The sequence below is a fragment of the Artibeus jamaicensis genome, unplaced genomic scaffold (genome assembly GCF_021234435.1).
Source record: "Artibeus jamaicensis isolate MK-2021 breed Jamaican fruit bat unplaced genomic scaffold, CSHL_Jam_final contig_402, whole genome shotgun sequence".
Taxonomy (NCBI): Eukaryota; Metazoa; Chordata; class Mammalia; order Chiroptera; family Phyllostomidae; genus Artibeus; species Artibeus jamaicensis.
Window position 1 is genome coordinate 12296362 of NW_026521818.1, and position 20525 is coordinate 12316886.

General features: G+C 38.4%; 1 protein-coding gene across 1 annotated transcript in view; it reads left to right on the forward strand.

Moving 5' to 3' along the window:
* Nucleotides 1–3364: 3364 nt before the first annotated feature.
* The window catches only part of HSD17B4 (hydroxysteroid 17-beta dehydrogenase 4), an 82743-nt gene continuing 65582 nt past the window's right edge, over nt 3365–20525 (forward strand). The window contains exons 1-4 of the mRNA XM_037147821.2: nt 3365–3535; nt 5618–5671; nt 13470–13577; nt 17873–17932. Coding sequence (XP_037003716.2) covers nt 3478–3535; nt 5618–5671; nt 13470–13577; nt 17873–17932 — 280 coding nt within the window. The 5' untranslated portion in view covers nt 3365–3477. The remainder of the gene's footprint in view (nt 3536–5617; nt 5672–13469; nt 13578–17872; nt 17933–20525) is intronic.

A 20525-nucleotide genomic window follows, 5' to 3' on the forward strand; every position in this document is an offset into this window, starting at 1 on the left:
CGCAGTCTGGAACCATGGCCAAATCATGGCACAGGTCTGATGAAGATGCCACCAACCTTGCAGCTGGATACCAGACGCTGCAATTTGCACCTCTGACACTGCTACCATTGAATGTTGCCCACTCCCAGTAGAGCTGATGCTATTGCTGCTTCCTCCATTTATTACCAGAATGGAGTTGGTATAGTCTGTCATTTCCACCCTAAGTCAGTAGCTTGGGAGAAGCATCTGACTCGTAGAACTTAGATCATGTGCTATGCCTCATTGCAAGGGAGGCTAGAAAGGTGAGTATCTGGTATATTCAACCTCTTAGGTGGGAAATAGACAGAGGTACTGTATTCTCCAACAACTGAAAGCAGGCTTGGAGACTGAGAAGCAAAAAATAGTATACCATTTTACTCTAATATCCCTTTCCGTTCTCCCAGTATCAGGGCTAAGCCATAAAGCTTAGTTTGTTCTTAGAAAGTGACCCCTTACAAAAGAGACATCCATAAAGTTGGAGCAGAGAGGACAAACTTAGGAGGAGTTCTGACCAGCAGGCAAGGTTAAGTAGAATTCTTACTGGGAAGGAAATAAAAAAGATTCGGAGAGTAGACAATAGGGGCCATGGTTGGCCTGGGATCTTCAGGGACCTGACACCCCTTGGCCTGGGCCTAAAGAGATGGCTCAGTGAAAAGGAGAGAAGCACCAGATAGATTTCGACTCTGAGAAGACATTGCCATGCAAGTGACCTTGAACTGTCATAGGGTGACTGCAGCAGAATGGCAACAGCCTTGTTGGTCTGTGTGATGAGCAAGCTGAAGGTCCTATACCTGTCTCTCTTGGCTCTTGGTTGGCATGGTTTTTTTTTTTTATTTTATGTGAATAATTTAGAAGTTTGAAATGTTTAGACTTATGTAGAGATTGCTAAACCAGCTCATAGGGTAAAACATAATGCACAGCAGATTCTCAGAATGCTGAAACCCAGACACTAACATAAATGATTCAGAGGCTAGATTTGAGTTGGGGCCCAGTGTAGGTGAGTGGGGGACCACTGAGAACCTTCAATTATGCTGAGAAAGTAACTTCAAGTTTTATCTGCTATCCGTAGGTGGCAGGAAACAGAGGCCAGCACAGCTTTAAGGATGACCCCTACCCTTGCCAAACCTTTCCTCTATGTTAAGGTGAAATGTAGGCTATGAGAGGGAGCAGGGAGAAGTCCTGAAAGACAGCAGCATTTGCCCCAAATAGACTAAGTTTTTATTTTTCAATTGAATTTATTGGGGTGACACAGGTTAGTAAAATTATACAGGTTTCAAGTGCACAATTGCACAAAATATGATCTGTTCATTGTATTGTGGGTTCGCCACCCAAGTCAAGTGTCTGTCCATCACACTTGTCTCCTCCATAATGCGCCTCCACAATCCAGACGGAGTTATTTTTACATGGTAAGTTTAAGTTTCCTATTCCAACTCCCTTCCCATAAGAGTGAGGACTTGAGAGCAAGATGAGACAATTAGAGAAAATAATCTACACCTCTACAGTAGTAGGCAAAAGTAGATTTACAGTGATGAGTATGCAAAACAGTTTATTCTTGTGTTATTGTCTATTAATTATTGTATTATTTTCTATACAAATAACTACATAGCTATTTTTCCCACCTCTGTATAGCAACACTTTTTGTAGTGTTTTAAATTACACACCTAACTGTACTTCTGTGACTGAAATTCCTAAATCTGTACTGCTTCTCTTTCATATTCAAGACATGTTTACTTGGGCACTATACTTGTTGGCTCTGGTCTGGGACCAGCCACTGCCCAGTTGTGAGTCTGGGAAGCGGAGTGTCGGCTCCCAACTGTGGCTGCGAAAGCCTTAGTTCTGTTCCCTGTCACAGGTCTGTGGCTGAAGGCAACTCATGGTAAATGACAACTGGGTTGATTCTGTACTTACATTTCTGAAAGTAGGAATAATATACACAGCCTTTTTTGCAGTTTAATTTTTTAATGTGAATAAAAAAATAGGATTATGGGATTATACAGGAAACATTACAACACAAGATCCAAATAGATACCCCAACAAGGACATCTGGACACTTTCTCCAGGTGGAGCTTGGAGAAAGGGCCAGTGCGCAGTTCACTAGGCCTCCTCCTGGGATCTAGTTTGAGGAAATTTGGGTCTGCTGCATTGCATAGCTACTTCAGCTTTCTCTGCAGGAAGCAGGCGTGTGGAGACCAAAATCCATGAACTGCCTCAGAGGCTTACCGTTGAACCTAGGATTGCCATATGGTCTGAGCACAAGGCTCCCTTTTGCATCTTGATTCAGGCCTGGATTCAAAATATCTGTGGTCTAAGCTTCCAGGCCTTCCTCGTGGTGAGTAAACAAAGAAAGTTGTCATTGTTCTGAAGCGAAGGGTGGACTTGCCTTTGCCAAGGAGCAGCAGGTGCAGTGGCCGCAGAATAAGTGCCAGCATGGGACTGCCAGAGTGCTCAGTCTCCAGGCAACTGGCCCTATTGGTTGGAGGTGGCACTGGGCGGGGGTGGGGTGGGGGAGTGGTGGGAGATCCTGGCCCAAAGCTTTAGAAGTGACCTCTTTCTTGTCACATATAAAGGTGTTCTCTGGAGTAATCCTGCTTACAATCATTTTCCACACTGAATTAAAACATCTCAATATGATCTGACTCACTCTGCTTACTTCTGAGGCCTTACCCTCTCCCCTACATTCTAGCTAGTGTTTTCATTACCTGTAGTTCTCCTTTATTTGCAGGTTTCACTTCTTAAAGTACTTTGTGTGTCATCCCCTTTGTAAAGTTTTCCCTTTTCTCTCCAGCAGGAATAGGATCTGTTTATTTTGGCACCGTTGACTGACTTTTACACATTTGTCACAAGTCTTATGCTGCACTGTTATTGAAGGTTTACCATATGACAAACTCCGAAGGACCTCACTATTCATCTGTAAGCTTGTGCTTTGTTTAATGAATTACATAGGATTGTTATTAACATGCAAACCAAAAATCATTTAGAAGCACTTGTGAACATTTTTTGTCCCGAGGTTGTATTTTGGGGGTCATCGTGGGGGTCCACGACTCTGCATCTTGTGACAGTTCCTGAATGATTTTCATGCAGGAGGTCCAGGGATAACATTCTGAGAAGTCTTTACCCATTGGTAAAGGTGCCATTCTCTCTTAGGAGCTACTTTGAAAGTTACTTAAGGATAGGGGCTGCATCCTATTTCTCTACGGTAGCGGAAATAGCCTTCCCAGCCAGGCCTCTTGGGCAGTCTCCCTCGCCGGTGCTGGAGGCCCGACGGACTACATTTCCCAGAGGGCCAAGGATCTCCGCGCAGGCGCACTGGGAAAACTACGGAGTCCTTCTCCATCCCAGAAATTGGCAGGTCACTTTGGCTCCGCCTCTGCCCCTGTCTGTCTCCTCCGTGTCCCGCTGTCTGAGCTCCAGAGGTTCTGCTTTTGTGTGTGTGTCTGTTTGTCCCTACAGGCAGGACTCATGGCCTCGCCGCTGAGGTTCGATGGGCAGGTGGTACTGGTCACCGGCGCGGGTGGAGGTGAGCGCGCTAGCCGGAGGGCTAGCCCCCTCTTACGGGCCCGGAATTCACGCACAGCCACAGTTATTGAGGCCGGGTGGGAGGACGTAGCTGATCTGCTGTCGGGACTCCGAATTTGTTGTGGAGGGAGAGAGAGGTGGGACTGGCTAGCCTTGAACAGGGAACCAGAAAGTCCTACTTAGAGACGCGTCAGGTGCAGCCCGTTCATCCGCCTCTTCTCCTGGGAGCCTCCCTTGCGGGAGGAGAGAGGTCGGGGGGACGCTGCGGAGTGTAGGATCAAGTGAAGGTCCCGGCTGACGGTTGTCTCTGCCTACCAATGGCTATTGCTGCTCTTCCGCCCCGTAGACTCTCTGAGGCTTTCTTAGGTCTTTTAAAGGTTGCGGAAAAGCGACTGGGTGCCTCAGTCTCCCCCAGAAGAGTATCAATTCCTTGCCTTTGAAAAGTCACTCTTTCAGTGTTTCTTTTCCTCTGGGGCATGGTTTTAGGCTCTCTTGATTTTTACTTAAGAAGGCCTCCTTTAAAGAGGGCATCTAAGAGTTCTTGTTGAGTTTGTGTGCTTATTAAGATAAGCACCGTATGGTAGTCCCTACTTACCTTCGCTTGCACCCTTGGTCCAAAAGTATCAAATGGAAAATTCTAGAAATAGTTAACAAGTTTTAGATTGTGCACTGCTCTGAGCAGCGTGATGAAATCTTGAGCAGCCCGGCTCTGTCCAGCTCTAGATGTGAATCATTACCTTTGTACTGCTTATGTGCTTTTATCATAAAGGGAGATCACTGACATATCATTTGAGACTATTGTATTGCCTGCTTGTAAATTGAGACGTTTCTCTGATTAACTTACCTCAGTTTCTTATATTAGAGGCTTACTCGCATATTTTTCACTTGAGGATTTTCTGTTAGCATATTTTTTTTGCATTCTAATTATAAATATTTGATTTATCTGAAAACCCTGTGTTTAGAAAAAGTTTTTCAGCTTTGATCTGATAAAGAATAAGAAGGCTTGAGTTATGTTGGCCAAGTTCTCTGTTATTCAGAGTGGATTAAATTTTAAAATATATTGTTTGGTGGTATCTTTAATTTATATTTTGGGTTCTTTTTAGAAGAGTCTGGTACTTTAGCTCAATTTCTTATTCGTATGCCTATTTATCAATTAATTTAAACTACCAATTTATCAACTAATTTAAATTTTAAAACGTGTACATGTTAAAACAATTTAAGTAATACAAAAGTAAGCCTTCCATCCTTAGTTGCTAGTCACACAGTTCTGGCCCTCAGAGGTAAACACTAATTGCAAGCCTCTTACATATTTTCCTGAGATATTCTGTACCTGTAAAACTTATATAGGTATATATTCATTTTTGAATGTATAAGATATATACACCTTACATCTTTGAGTTGGAACTAAATATTTAATTACTACTTAATTAAGAATTAAATATGTGTTTGGTGATTGTGTCATTAAAGCCCAGTGTAGGAGATAGAAATCACTAGATGTCTGAAGCAGGATAAGATATAATTTAGCCATTTGTATTCTAGGCAGTTCCTCTTGGAATGGCTTGTGGAACAGAAGTGGTCCATTTGTAGCCACATCTTGTGAAGCTGCCATTTAAACTGCCACAGCTCAAGTTATCCTTGGATACCAGGGTGTAGAAAATGGAAGCTGCCACCCAGAAGTTAGGGAGCTAGATCAAGAAGTTCCTGCTACATCCACTGTTTCTTACTACTTAGGAGGCTTCTAGAAATCAGCTTCTTAACCAGCAGCAACAGCTAGAAGTCACAGTAAGATGGCTTCTGCCTCCTTCCAACTTTCCAGATGTCACAGAAATACATTTGATGGTGGAATCCTACCATCTAGGCCAAATGGTAGGAAATGGTAGGTACAATAGGTGGGAAAATGCAGTTTTAAGCTTTCTTATTTCCGGAAGTGAAGGGGGTGAAACACAGGGTGAGAGTACAAATGAAGACATTGTAATATAATTAGTAACTCACCAGTTACTTTATAATAGGGATTGCGTTGAGTGGACTGCAAAAAATTACACGAACACTTGCTCAATTTTTTCATAATTTTGTTTTTCATCAGGACTGGGCCGAGCCTATGCCCTGGCTTTTGCTGAAAGAGGAGCATCAGTGGTTGGTAAGTTGATGTTTTTTTCTTTTTAATTAGTAGTTGGTAGCTAAAGTATTTAGAAGCCAGCCACGTTTGTTGTTGCATCAAATAATTTGTTAAGGTCATATTTTATCACTTATTTTTTCTTCTGCAAGCTAAAAACTTTGCCCCTTGAGACTGACTTTATAACTTTTTAAAGTAAACTAGTTTCACAGAATTTGTAACTTAACAGAATTGATAAAGATGGAATGTCATGTCATAAAAGGAAATTATTGCATTTGGTATATTGTGGGCTATAATTTTTGGACGTGGAAGGCTGAGGCGAAATAAGTCTATAAGTGTAAATATATTGCTAAGATTAAGAAGTAAATGCGGGGAGCAAGGGGTGGGGTGGGCTGGGATGGGAGAAATAGACAGAAAACTGTACTTGAAAAATAACTAAATAAAATTAAAAATTTTTTTAAAAATTAAAAAAAAAGAAGTAAATGCATTTTGAGAACTGGAAGGTTTGTTTGAGTTAGGGAATCCTAAGTATTTTTTTTAAAAATCTCTTTAATCAAAAATTTTCCAATGGAAATTTTTTTACAACAGTTTCTAAAAGTTTTAATTGAAGGGGTAGTGGCTTGAATTTTATTGTGAAGGGTGGGTTGTAAGTGCTGCATTGAAGAATCCCAAAGGTGGGAGTTTTAGTAATCTGAATGGTTTGGATTGGCCTGATGTACTGGGTAGTTGGTATGGGCACAGGAGCAGCTTTGTCCACAGCCAAGTCTTTGTGGGGAATAACCGAATGAGTGCTCAGTGCAGGGTAGGTGGGTAGGGGAAGTGTTATGGCCCAGTATTTATTGGTATCTTTTCTGGGGTAAAATTGCTGGCTCATGACAGTGACTTCCCAATCCCAGTTTCCTACATTTTACTAAGGAATACACAGAGACAAATTTTCCCTAATTTGTTTGTGGAGACAAAACAAAAGAATAAGGGAGAAACCAGATTTTCCAAAAAAGGAAGACCTAAGCTGGACATTAATGATACTCTTACCCGTCAGTGTATCTTCATGGAAGATACTTATCTTCGTGGAAAGGACACAGAGACTTTGGATGTTGCTCTTTTAATATCATAGCCCAGGTCTGTTAATCCATTCCGCTTGTGGCAAGGACACATTTTTACATTGGGGGTCTATAGTTTAGTTCCTCTTTGTCAAAATTTCCCAGGAGTATTTTGTGTCGTGGCTTAATAACACATTTTGTTACTGTTTTTTTCTCTTTTTATATTGGAGTATATTTCTTAATACATTTACCTTATAGTTTTAAATTTATTTTTACTCATTTCTGTAAGTGCAGGGACCTTGCTTTATCTTCTCTATCTTCTAAAGGACCTAGAATATTGCTTTGTGCAAAGAAGGTACTTTGTTTATTGTTTTTTTTAATTGTTTGACATAGGTTTTTTGGGGGGGGGTAGGGCTGCTGTGTCTTTGAGATTGGTTTCTATTTTTCTTTTTTGTTGTAGCTAAGATATAATTTTAGGTTATAAATATGTTTTATGAAAAATTTACAGCAGTGTGTTTTTGTGGGGATCGGTTTTCCTCTTTGGTGACCTTTGTTAAATTCTGATTTGGAACTTTGAGTTGTAAGAAAAAAGTAAACAGGGTCAGTGTGTTTATTTATTTTGTGTTGCCTTGAAGATGATATTGCAGCATGTGCTGGTGAAAGTCTAAAATGGTAAAAAATTTCTGTCTTGGAAGTATATTTACCAAACTAGGCTGAGGAAGCCAGATTTAGTTCATTTAGGGTAGAGGTCAGTCTGTGAGAAACTTGGTTTCTCACTGCCTTTCTACTGCCTTTTCAGTCTCTGAACTTTCTTGGCCACAAGCGGGTTGTGTTCCTTCTTAACCACCACTGCCCTCTACTTTAGCTTTTAAAAGCATGGGTACCCTGGTTCTAGATTGCATCACAAGTGCTAATGTTTCTCCTCTTAATTTTTGTTCTGCTCAGCATTTTTTTTTGCCTGAGTAAGCAAACTTTGGACCTTATGCCATCAGAGTGTCTTGTTTGTGGAAAAGAGATTAATCAGATAAATCTATTGACTATCTCAGAGGCCAATAAGAAGTAAGACCTCAGGAAATAGAGTAGCTTGTTTCTCTTATAGGTCAACTTTTGCTAGATTGTATTGGGTTAACAAACAGATTTAAATGGCTCACAATACAAAGGATTATTTCCTGCATACATGACCTTTCAGCTTCTGGTCAGCTGTGTCTCAGCTCTGTGTGTCTTCCCGAGTCCCAGATGAAGGAGCAGCTTCTCTCTGGGACATTCCTATTCTTGGGACAGAGGGAAAACAATAGATCCACTCAGTGTCGCTGGAAGTTTCTGTTCAGAAGTGGCATTCCACTTCCACTCACATTTCAGTGGCCAAAGAAGATCACTTGGCCAAGCCCAAAGTCAAGAGTGTCACTGGATATATATATGTTCTCTAACTTCATGTTAATATGATTGCTACATTTTATATTCCATAATGAAAACATGGGCTATTTAAATCTGGGTAAAAGAACTGCTAAGCCTTTGCCTGACATTAAAACAGGTGACCTTTAGTTTTACATAAGTTACATCTTTCAGAAAATGTTTGCACATATCTGAAGAAAATACGGGGAATGGAATGGTTTTGAGGCTTCCTCAGTAGGTGAGCCATACCCAGTTTTCTGGTGTTCCCTGTCAGTCATCTTGAGGGCATGAATGCAGTGATTGAAATGTTATAGTAAGAAGAACCTTTTCTTTGACAGTAAGCAAGGCAGAACGTTTTCCGTTCTTGAACCGAAGAAGTAAAACCATTGAGTAATTAAAATTACAGGTTTTTAAAGTGAGATCGATATGATTTCTTTTCTACGTAATCCACAGGCAATAATGATGGTGCTTTATTTAGACAGGTGGTTAAGATGGAGGTGGTGCAGCGAGGTTAAATTCTTGGTATATTTTGAAGGTAGTTGTGGTGTGATTCGCTGATTTTTGATGTGGGTTGTAATGGTAACAGGGTGTAGAGTGGCCATTTACTGAGATTGGACAGACGGAAGGCTGACCAGCTTGCGGAGAGGACACAGCCCCGTTGAACGTTCAGGTGGAGATGCTCAGTAGGAGTGGGGTATCGGACTCCGTAGTTGGAGGGGCAGGTTGGAGCTGTAGAAACTGCAGTGTCCTCAGTTTAGAGGTGGTATGTAATGCCAGGAGACTGGGTCACATTGCCCAGATAAACCAGTGATTTTCAACCTTTTCCATCTCATGCACACATAAATTAATTACTAAAATTCTACAGCACACCGAAAAATATATATTTTTACAGATCTGACAAAAATAGGTATATTTTAAAAAACTTTTTCTTGAGGATATATTTATTGATTTTATATAGAGAGGAAGGGGGTGAGATGGAGACAGAGAAAGACAAAGAGAAAGAAACATCGATGTGAGAGAAAAACATTGATTGGTCTTCTGGTACTTGACCCAACCGGGATTTGAACCTGCAGTCTTGTGGTGTACAGGAGAACACTCCACTAACTGAGCCACTGGGCCTGAGCAGTATAATTGTGATTTACTCACACTGGCTGGCTATTCTTGTATTGACTGTTGTCATTTTTTAATTCGACAATCTAAGGGAAAAGAGGTCAATGCCCCTGACTAAATTTTCAAGTATTGTGTGTTTTAAAAATTCTTGTGGCACCCTGGTCAGAAATCACTGAGATAAACAGAAGTCCAAGGCCTGAACTCTGGATGGCTCAGTCTGTCATTTTCAGATTCTTCTCACTGTAAGGGTACCTCTGATGTCTTACTGTTCAGATGAAGAAAATCAATTAAAAGGACCTAATTTAAGACACTGCTGTCTAAACTAACCCACATTTTTGAGTCCTTCAAATATTTAGATACAATATATGGATATTCGGGAAAAGGTTTCTCATGAACTACAGTGATGTATCTCTCTACAAAACAGTGAAAATGACATGGCAACTCCGTGTTTTCTCCTTTTTCCTTGGCTGTCAAGAAGCTTGAGGGTAAACCTGGCACTGTCGCCAACTAGAGTAGTCTGTGCTTTCAGTAGGTTTGTCTTTCCCTGATGTAGCATTTTGTTAATTTTCTGTTCTTTAATAGCCCCTGCATATGTATTTTATATTTAAGTCACTTTAAATACTTTTGGTAGCATTCAGGACATAACAGAATATAGGAAGAAATCTTTTTTTGAGCCCACAGCTCTAAAATCAATGAAATATTCTTAATGCTATCGTTTGCTATAGGAAACTTTATCAAAATGGGGAAAAGGCATCAAACATAGGGTATAGAAATGTCTAGAGGGACATCCAAGGAATGGCTAATAGGAGTCACCTCTGGGAAAGACTGGGATAGGACGAGTGTAAAAAGGCACTTCTTGTATTTGTTTGTCTTAAAATGTAAAAAAAAAGTAAGTAACCTCTTCAAAAATAAATATATTTGTAATACAGTGTTGCTCTTACCATCTTTTATGCACCTCTTGGATTATTTAGAACAAAGGATGTCTTACATTTCAATACATATAAAACTTAATACATTTTTGTAGAATGGGAAGCATCGTTTTACTTTAGAAATAAAAATAGTTTATAGATATGTTGTTGGTAATAGATATGACTCATGTAGAGACACATTCTTGAATAAACATATGAACATAAATATCTATAAAGATAGTTCAAAGCACTCTTCAAATATAAAGCATTGTGACAGGAATACTCTTGATAATTTAGTGGGAAGTTGGAAACTGTTGTAAGAGCAGTTTCCCTGCGCTGAGCTACAGCAAAAAGCAGGAACCACCTACAGTAAATTGAAGCAGTAACGTGAAGCCATCAGATAATATTAATGCTCAGATATTACCTCTGTTTCTTTCTCAGCAGTTCAGTAAAGAAATTTATGATTTGCAACACATATGACAAATAATACAAATCTTTTCTAAATAAAGGGACATTAATCTGTAATGAAGGCCCTGGCTGGCTGCATCAGTTGACTGGAGCATTGTCCCATACACCAAAAGGTTGCAGATTCCATCCCAATCAGGGCACATACTTAGGTTGCGGGTTCAGTCCCCAGTCGGGGCAAGTACGGGAGGCAACACGTCGATGTTTCTCTCTCACATCAATGTTTCTCTCTCTCTGTCTTTTTCTCAAATCAATAAATATACCTTTGGGTGAGGATTAAAAACAAATCTGTAGGGAGGACAAACACCCTAAGTAGAATGTGATTTAAAAAGAAATGTGATTTAAAACAGGCAAACAGTAAGAAATATAAATGGAGGATTTACAAATATATTTTATTTTGATGGTTTCAACTGAAAATACTCTGACCTTAACTATCATCATCTTCCCATTCTTACTGCCTATTGTACAGCTATTTGTTTATCTGAGGTGACGGATTTATCATTTCCTCTGTTCTTTCCCCCAACAAACAAGATTTGGATAAGAGAAACTTACATACAACATTAGATGAACAGAGTGGTTTACTTACAACACTAGAGGAACAGAGCGGCGTTGTAGTAGGTCAAGGTTCTAGTCTGCATATTGCCATTTCATACAGCTTTGGAGCCTGGGGCAATTTACCAGACCATTCTCAAACTGTTTACTCTTCTGTGAAAGTAGGAACAAGCAGCTCACCTCCTAAAAGGCTATGTGGGGATCAGATGTAGCAGTGGATGCAAGGGTTCTTTGAATGTAAAGTACTAGATACACAACAGTTTAGGACGGTAGTGGTATTTTTAAAAGTTATTTATTAACATTATTAGAATTTTAGCAGTACATTTAAGTTGTAACACTGTCACATAGTATGGATAGGTTTCCCTTGTGTACAATTGCAAAACTTTTAATATTGTTTTTATCCCAGTCCTTTAGCATGACCAGATTTTCTAGTTGAGGTAATCCTGTAGTTTGGCTCTGATGAGAGTGGATGACCGAATGAGGTCAGTGCAATTTAGTGCTCTCAAATGTAGAGACTTATTTTGAATTAATCTATCCTGATACTGTTTCACTGCATATTGATCTCAGTAAGCTATTCAGGCTTTAATGCTTCTATGTGTGGTTGCACTTTGAACAATTTCCACTTGAGGGTGGTGTTTCATTGCATGATCTAACAGTTCTTTACTTAAATATTAACCACATTTGCCAATTTGCTTTTGAACTTCCCCCTGCTTAGTGAAAAAAGGTCTTAAAATGATGTTAGCTACATGTTTTAAAATCTTGATATTGTTTGCTGGTTGTTTCCTGTCATGGACATGGACAATTAATAGGAATTAGTCTAAGTCTTACCATTTTTTAAAAATCTTTTGAAGTATAATGTAAGCATCTTTCCATTGTTTTGTGTTCGCAGCATATTTTACATGAAGTAAGACTGCTAAGACTATATATTGTTGGAAAAATATATCCCAGTCCACATTTTGAAAAACTTATTTTCTTAAAAAACAGTTAAGTAAAAATACATTGATTTAGCCAATTTTAAGTTTAGATAGGCATTTGCATTTTCTCTGTATTATCCTTTTGTTTCCTTTACCACCCAACCCTACTTGTAACTACCATTCCAATAAAAAAAATCCATTTTTCCTAAGAAAAGATTTTTTCAGGTGTGGTAATCATCAACTAATATTAAAAGACTTTAAAATTAGAATATGTAGCTATGCCACTTATTATTTACTATTTTTTGTTATATTCCTATAAACCTATGTAATAACCCTACAAAATGATCATTTTGCAATACAAATTGATTTTTTGGTCTAAAGTATTTTTCTTAAATTCTATTTTTTCAATATTTGGCATTGATCTGTATATCTCTTCATTAGTTTTTGCATGTTATTTCATAAATTTGACCTTAAATTATTGTGTAAATTAACTTTATCTGTTCCTATTACTTAGTTATGTTGGTCTCTCTTTACTTTGTGCTAAAATTTGCTAGGCTTCACCGATTCATCAGTTATGAACTCTTTAAGATGTACCATTCTTACACATCTGTGGATTTCCTTGCAGATAGTAAATGCTCAATTAACGTTTATATCTATATAATTCGGTATAGGCAGATATTATATGGTAAGTGTGGTCAGTTAAACATATAAAAACTGAGTCATTGTATAAATTAGTGGCTGAAAACTTATTCTGTTTGTCATTTTGAACTTTTTAAATACTTTTATTTCTTTCATTGTAAACTATGGCATGGTATGTTATATGAAAATTCATAAGTTGCTTCTCTGTATAATATTTTAATATCATACTTGTTCTTTATCGCCATTTCTGTAAACAGGCTTTCTTGACATACAATGTGAAGTATCACATTGTATTTTTAATTTTTTTATCTGTAGTAAGAACGCTTATTGTGAAGTCTACTCTTCACAGATTTTTTAGAGTACAGTATCCTCCCTATTCATGAGTTCACTTTCCGTGGTTTCAGTTACCTGCCATCAACCACAGTCTGAAAGTATTAAATGGAAAATCTCCCAAATAAACATACATCAGTGTGTGGTTAATCATAAGGCGATCTGTAGGTTTTTCTCTCTTTTTGGCTAAAGTTAGGTTGAATCATATTGTTTTTCTATTTTTAAAAGTAAAACCATTGTAAAATTTCAAATTTTATGTTATGAATGTACAGACCTCATGGTATATACATTGAGTGTATGAATGTATGAATTTCATGTTATGAATGTATATACCTCATGGTGTGTTTAGTAAAATGGGGTGGGGCAGGATGAAACTGGGCAGATAACTAAAGAAATACACAAATAATATTATTTCAGCTTATATTTTGAAGGTCTAGAAATGAATTCATGTTTATTTGTTATTGCATTGCAGTGAATGATTTAGGCGGGGACTTCAAGGGAGTTGGTAAAGGCTCCTCAGCTGCTGATAAGGTTGTTGAAGAAATAAGAAGGAAAGGCGGAAAAGCAGTGGCCAACTATGGTATGGTATTTGAGAGAACTATACTACTTTAAAAATTTTTCTTCAACTAACGCTGTTGCACACATTAAGAATCTCTGCATTCCAGTGTAATTATGAAACTAGGTTTTATCTAAGTCAGCCAAAGCTGTTTGGCTACATATTTTATATATGTGAGAATTTTAAACTTTTGATGTAGATTCCTTCACAAGTCTAACATTTATTCTCTTGTTTATTTAATATTTTTATTAATGAGCAAGTGATATAATCAGTAAATTAGCATAGGTACATGTATAAATATGTACTTGTTCTTAAAAGATCTGTTGTAGCTAAAAGGTCTTAGGCATTTCTATAAAATAACATTAAATTCTCCTTTTGAAATTGTTTAAAAAATTTTTAAAGTAATATCATATGAGAAGTGAAATGCCTCCTCTCTGTACCCAACCTCCATATTCCATTATATACAAGTAATCACTGCTATATGTAACTTATTACCTTTATAAGAACTTACAGAGTCAAAGTTAGGCATTAAAATGAAGCCACAAGAAAAACAGCACATACAACCTTTACATTTGATGTATTGATTCTAATAGTATTTGTAAGGAACCCTCTTGAAAAGATTTACTTTAAAAAGCTAGGGCTTACTGATTTTTCTGCAACTTAGATTGTTTTTATGGGCCAGGGATTAAATTAGAGGACCAGTGACTTCATTTTGAAATTTTAGAGGTCAGGGAATAGGGTATGATTTGTTGAGTGTTTGAGGGAATAATAAGACAGACATTTTAGTGTCTTCTGTCCATATTAAGGATTTAGAAAAATGTTTTCAGCTTTTTCTTTAATTTGGGGGTTTTGAGACCTAGTTTATAAAAATAAAAATCCCATACCCATCCCTTTGCCCCAGTTTTGATATGTACCCTGTATCAATCAGGATTCAGTCAGGAAAACAGAAGCCCTTGTAGGTATTCAGGTGTGATGGTTTTAATACAGAAAATTAGAGACTTACCTAACCATTGGAAGGGCTGGGGAAGTGCATGTCAGGGAAACTGTCCATGACCACCTCAGCCTGAAGCAGGTGGTTCTCAGGAGCTCCCCCAGACGTGCTGCTGGTCTCACATCTTCAGGATTGCCTGCATCTGCAGGTCTCTCCTACTTTTCCATGCCTTAGGTTAGGGGTGTCAAACTCATTTTTACCAGGGGCCACATCAGCCTCACGGTTGCCTTCAAAGGACCAAATGTAATGTTAGGACTGTATAAATGTAACTACTTCTTAACAGTTAAGCGAGAGCTTGGTGCTGCTGCCGGATAGAAACAAGGTGCAGGGCTGGGTAAAAGAAGGTGGAGGGCCGGATCCAGCCTGAGGGCCTTGTGTTTGCCACCTGTGTTTTAGGGGATTATCTCTTTTTGGCATATTTAGCTCAGGACTATATGGGCCCTAGGGAAGGGACTGTATTTGCTGTAACCTCCCCTGCTATTGCAGAGTATAGAAAGAAGCGGTGGTGATATGGAGTTGACAGCTGACTATTTGACACACAACTCTGTGGATATGAGCCCTTTTCCTCAGTTGATTAGCAGAGAATAATGAAACCATACTATTTTAACAAGCTTTATTCTTTGTGGTTAGTATCATGAAAGCAGTAGGTTTATTATCCATATATAGTTATATAGTGTTGAATGTGCTTTTTCAAGTTAAATATGTACCTTCTTTCCTTCCTCCCAAATTCCGATTTGCATCCTTAAATGGAAGTGCCTCTTGGGCTATTTAAAAATAAATATACAGGGTGGGGCAAAAGTAGGTTTATAATTGTTCATATGGGAAGTAATAAAATAATTAATTAATGATAATACAAGAGTTAACTCTGTGTTTTGCGTACTCGCAGCTGTAAACCTACTTTTGCCCCACCCTGTATATTACATAAATTAAATATTCAGGACTGTGGGTCAACATGGAGGCATAGATTAACATGGCTCACCTCCTCACACAACCATAGCAAAAATTACTACTAAAATACAAAACTGTCACCCAGAATTGTCAGAAAATTGAGCTGCATGGAAGTCCAACAACTAAAGAAGAATTAAAGAAGTTACTTTCATCTAGACGGGTAGGAGGGGTGGAGATGTGGAGACATGGAACTGTGGTCCCACACCTATGTGTGGTGGATAAAAATTGGGAGGGGTACCTTGGGAGCGAGGGATCCTAGCCCCATGCCAGACCACTCAGTCCAGGGTTCCAGTGCCAGGAAGATAAGTCTCGTCTCCATAACTTCTGGCTGCAAAAGATAGTGGGGATTGGGGCAGTGGAAAAAACTGGGCTTCTCAGGAATCTCCTCTTGAAGGGCCCAAAAAAGGGCTTAGAACTTACGCAGACTCACTTGCTTGGGCTCCAGCCCTGAAGCAGCAGTTGAAGTGTCTGGGATCAGGGGCACAAGTGCTGGGGGACAGCTTCCTCCTGGACAAAACCCCACAGGCCAGACAAGGGCCAGTGTCCCTTTTCTGAGCCCTCCCCCACACAGAGCCACAGAGTGGAGGAACCACTTCTGAGACTCCATCAACCTGGCTCACATGGGTTGCTTTGCCCTGGCAATTACCTAAGACTGCACCCTATCCAACTTACCAATATGCTTTTCTACAAGGCCACCTTACCAAGTCAGGGAGTCAAAGCAGCTCTACATAAAAACAAACACAGGGAGGCATCCAAAATGAGCAATAAAGAAATATGGCCCACATAAAAGAACAACAAAACTCCAGAAAAAGAACTAAACAAAATGGAGATAAGCAATGTACGGAGAGTTCAAACCACTAGTTATTAGGATGCTCAAGGAACTCACTGGGTACTTAAACAACATAAAAAAGACCCAAGTAGAAATGAAGGTTACATTAAATGGAATAAAGAAAAATTTACAGGGAATCAACAGTGGAGTGAGTAAAGCTGAGAATCAAATCAACGATTTGGAACATAATGAAGAAAAAAAAAACATTCAATCTGAACAGCAAGAAGAGGAAAGAATTTTTGAAAAATGAGGATAGGCTTAAGAACCTCTGGGACAACTTCAGATGTACTATCATTTGAATCATAGGAGTGTTGGAAGGAGAAGAGAAAGAGCAAGAAATTGAAAACTTATTTGACAAAATAATGAAAGAAAACTTCCTTAATTTGATGAAGGAAATAGACTAACAAGTTCAGGAAGCACAGAGTCTCAGACAAGATGAACACAAAGAAGACCACACCAAGACACATCATAATTAATGCCAGCTGTTAAAGAGAAATCTTAAAAGCAGCAAACAAAAAGCAGATAGTTACCTACAAAGGGGTTCCTATAAGACTGTTAGCTGATTTCTCAAAAGAAACTTTGCAGGGTATAAGGGACTGGCAAGAAGTATTCAAAGTGATGAAAAAGCAATGACCTATGACCTAGCAAATCTATCATTTAGAATGGAAGGGCAGATAAAGTGCTCCCTAGACAAGGTAAAGCTAAAGGAGTTCAATATCACCAAGCCCTTATTATATGATATGTTAAAAAAAAACTTATTTAAGAACAAGAAAATGATCAAAATTATGAATATTTAAATGGCAATAAATTCACAGTGATCAACAATTGAATCTAAAAACCAAGCAAACAAGCAGAACAGAAACAGAATTATAGATATGGAGATCATTTGGAGGGTTATCAGTTGGGAGGGGGAAGGGGGAGAATGTGGGAAAAAGTTCAGGGATTAAGAAGTACAAATTGGTAGGTACAAACTGGACAGGGGCATGTTAAGAGCAATATAGGAAATGGAGTAGCCAAAGAACTTACACGCATGACCCATGAGCATGACCCATGAGCATGAACTAGGGGTGGGGATTGTTAGAGGGGATGGGGAGTACTGAGTAAAGGGGGACAAAGGGAGAAAAATTAGACTGTATAGCATAATTAATAAAGTATATTGAAAATAAGTATTCAGTTTGTTGTTTAGACACATTTCAAGTACTCAATAGCCACATGTGCTTAGTGGCTACAGCATCAGTGCGGAAGTGGGATGTTTTCATCTTTATAGACAGTGCTATTTTAGGTAGTATTTGCCAAATATTTCTCTTTCATCCCCTCCTCTTTATTTCCCCCCTTTTTATGGGTTAAAGTATTATCTTGGGGGCTAAATTTCTTTTGTGACATTAGATTATCTATATTTTGATTTATTATGTGCCTGCACTATAAATGTATTTTTCTTGGAAACAAGTTCTGTTGAGTGAATAGGATTTGTCATGTCCTTTGATCCACAGCATTTAGTAATCATTTTGAGAGATATCACTGAAGTTTTGTACTAATTTTCCTCTCCCTTAGATTCAGTGGAAGCAGGAGAGAAGGTTGTGAAGACAGCACTGGATGCTTTTGGAAGAATAGGTGATGTTTCTTTGCATTTATGGTACTAGCAGAGCAGCTACTACCTTTTAAAAAACTTCCTCTTTCTTGATAGTCAAGTAATTAGATTTGTTTTACAAATTGATTACATAGTCTGCCTTATTCCACAAACGGCTTGAAGTATGAGAGTTTTTTTGTGTGTGTGTGTGTGTTTTGTTTGTTTTATATTTTTCTGCACTTAAGAGCCTTTAAAAAACTTACTCTCTAAGTACTCTTTATGTAATAATTTAATTATATCCCAGATGCATTTATAAAATAAAAAATAAATCAATATTTGGCAATAGAGGACCCAGTGAAATCCTTTGGATGATTATAATAATTTCAGTTTATAATAATTATAAACTGATTCAATATGTTACAAACTAATTAACATGAATTACATACAGTTGACCCTTGAAACAATTTGGGGCTCAGGGTGCTGACACCTCACGGAACTGTAAATTCGTGCCTGACTTTCGACTCCCCAAAAACTTAACTGGTAGTAGTCCACTGGGTACCATGTGCCTTCCTGATAATGTAAGTAGTCAATTACATGTATATTGTATGTTACATGTATTATGTACTGTATTTTTACACTAAGGTAAGCTAGAGAAAAGCAAATGTTAAAATCATAAGAGGGAAAATACATTTATAGTACTGTACCTTATTTATTGATATTGTAAGTTTGTGTCATGTATTTATAAGATGAATTGTCTTTCAGTACCTACATTAATTTCATCTTATATGAGGCAAAACACTGTAAATGTATTATGAACACTAGACATCAAAAATTAAAAGATAATGTGAAAGAAATTTATATTTGCAGGTAAAAAGATTCATGTATTGATAATGAAGAAGTAGTAAGATGATTTTTTTATGGTGTAATCAGTAGGATAACTTCAGTGTAACCTAGCCTGTAGACTAAGGAATGAGTAGTTATAAGACTTTTATGGCATACAGCATTAGTTGTATTCATAATACACTATTTGAAATGTTATGGTTTTTAAAGAGCACTTACCTGTGGTCATGGGCTGATACGCAGTTTCTCCATTTATGAGAGAGAGCCATACTGAAGGCGATGAAATTCTTCAAAGCAAAGTGATAAAATAGTAAGAAAATTAACAAATTATTAATTTCATATTAAATATCACTGACCTTATGCCTCTGTCAGGATTGGTTATCCACTTTATACAAGTCTTGCATACAGTGTTCTATATGACACAAAAACGTCTCATACGGTTCTTGCCATATATTTTTACACAGACACACATATACAACATATGTTTATTAACTGTATGGCATGATGATTATTTACTGTCCATTAAATGGAAGTGAGTCATCATGCTGGTCTTCACCCTCATCTTCATATGGAGCAGACTGAGGAGGAGGGGTCGGTCCTGCTGCTGCACGGGTGACTGAGGGGGAGCAGGTGGGGGAGGGGAGGGGAGGCAGGAGGGGCAGGCACAGTCCGTGTAACTTCATGGAAATACATCGTAATTTCTGTGTGACTGTTTTGCAGTTTTATTTTTTTTTAAATGTTTCTATATGGTACCATCTTTCTTCCAATGTTTGTATTAGTTTACAGGGCTCATATCATTGAAGGGTCTATGTCATAGAAGAAGTCAAAAGCAATCTTGAATAATCGGATCCCCTCCGCCAGACTAATGTCAGTTTGTTTTCTGGCACTGCTTCTTCTGTGTCTTCTTTCTCGTTGTCTGGTGATGGTTGAGAAGCACTCCTCTTCGTGAAGTTGTCTTGGCTAATTCCTCCACGTGGGTGTGGTGTCTGTTCTTTAATTTCACTGTGATATATATCTTGAAATCCTCCCCTCCCCCACATCTTTTTTTGGGAGGGGGCCACATCTACAATCTTTTTCATGATTTCCTTGTTTAGCTCTATTGTAAATCTTTTGAAAGCATGCACAACATCCAGATGCAGTTTTCTCCAGTGGGATTTATTGTTTGGGGCTTGATGGCCTTCAACAGCTTTCTCTATAACAATGATGGCATCTTCAGTGATGTAATTCTTCCAGACTTGCATGATGTTCTCTCTATCAGGATTCTCTTCTATAGCATTGACAGTTCTTCCCATAGAGTACTATGTATAATGAGCCCTACACATTAAGGCATCGTGTTGGGGAGCAAGTACACTGCTTCAGTGAGCTCACTGTTAAACTCATGGGATTCTCTGTAGTGAAGGGCATTATCCAATATTCAAAGAACTTTGAAAGGCACTCCCTTACTGGCAAGGTACTTCCTAACTTCAGGGAGAGAGTGTTGTTAAAATCAATCCAGAAAAAGGCTTCTCATTATCCAGGACTTCTTGTACAACAAAAAGACTGCTAGCTGGTGTTTATCTTTTCCCTTCAAGGCTTGGGGTTTAGCGGCTTTTTAGGTAAGGGCAGTCCTAATGCCCAACTGCATTTGCGCAAAATAGTAATTAGCTATCCCTTCCTGCCTCAAATTATGGTGCTCATTTCTTTTCCTTACAAATAAATATCTTTTGTGGCATTTATTTTTTCCAGAATAGAGCACTTTCATTTGCATTAAAAACCTTTTCAGGCAGATATCCTCAGTGATTTTCTTAATGGTATCTG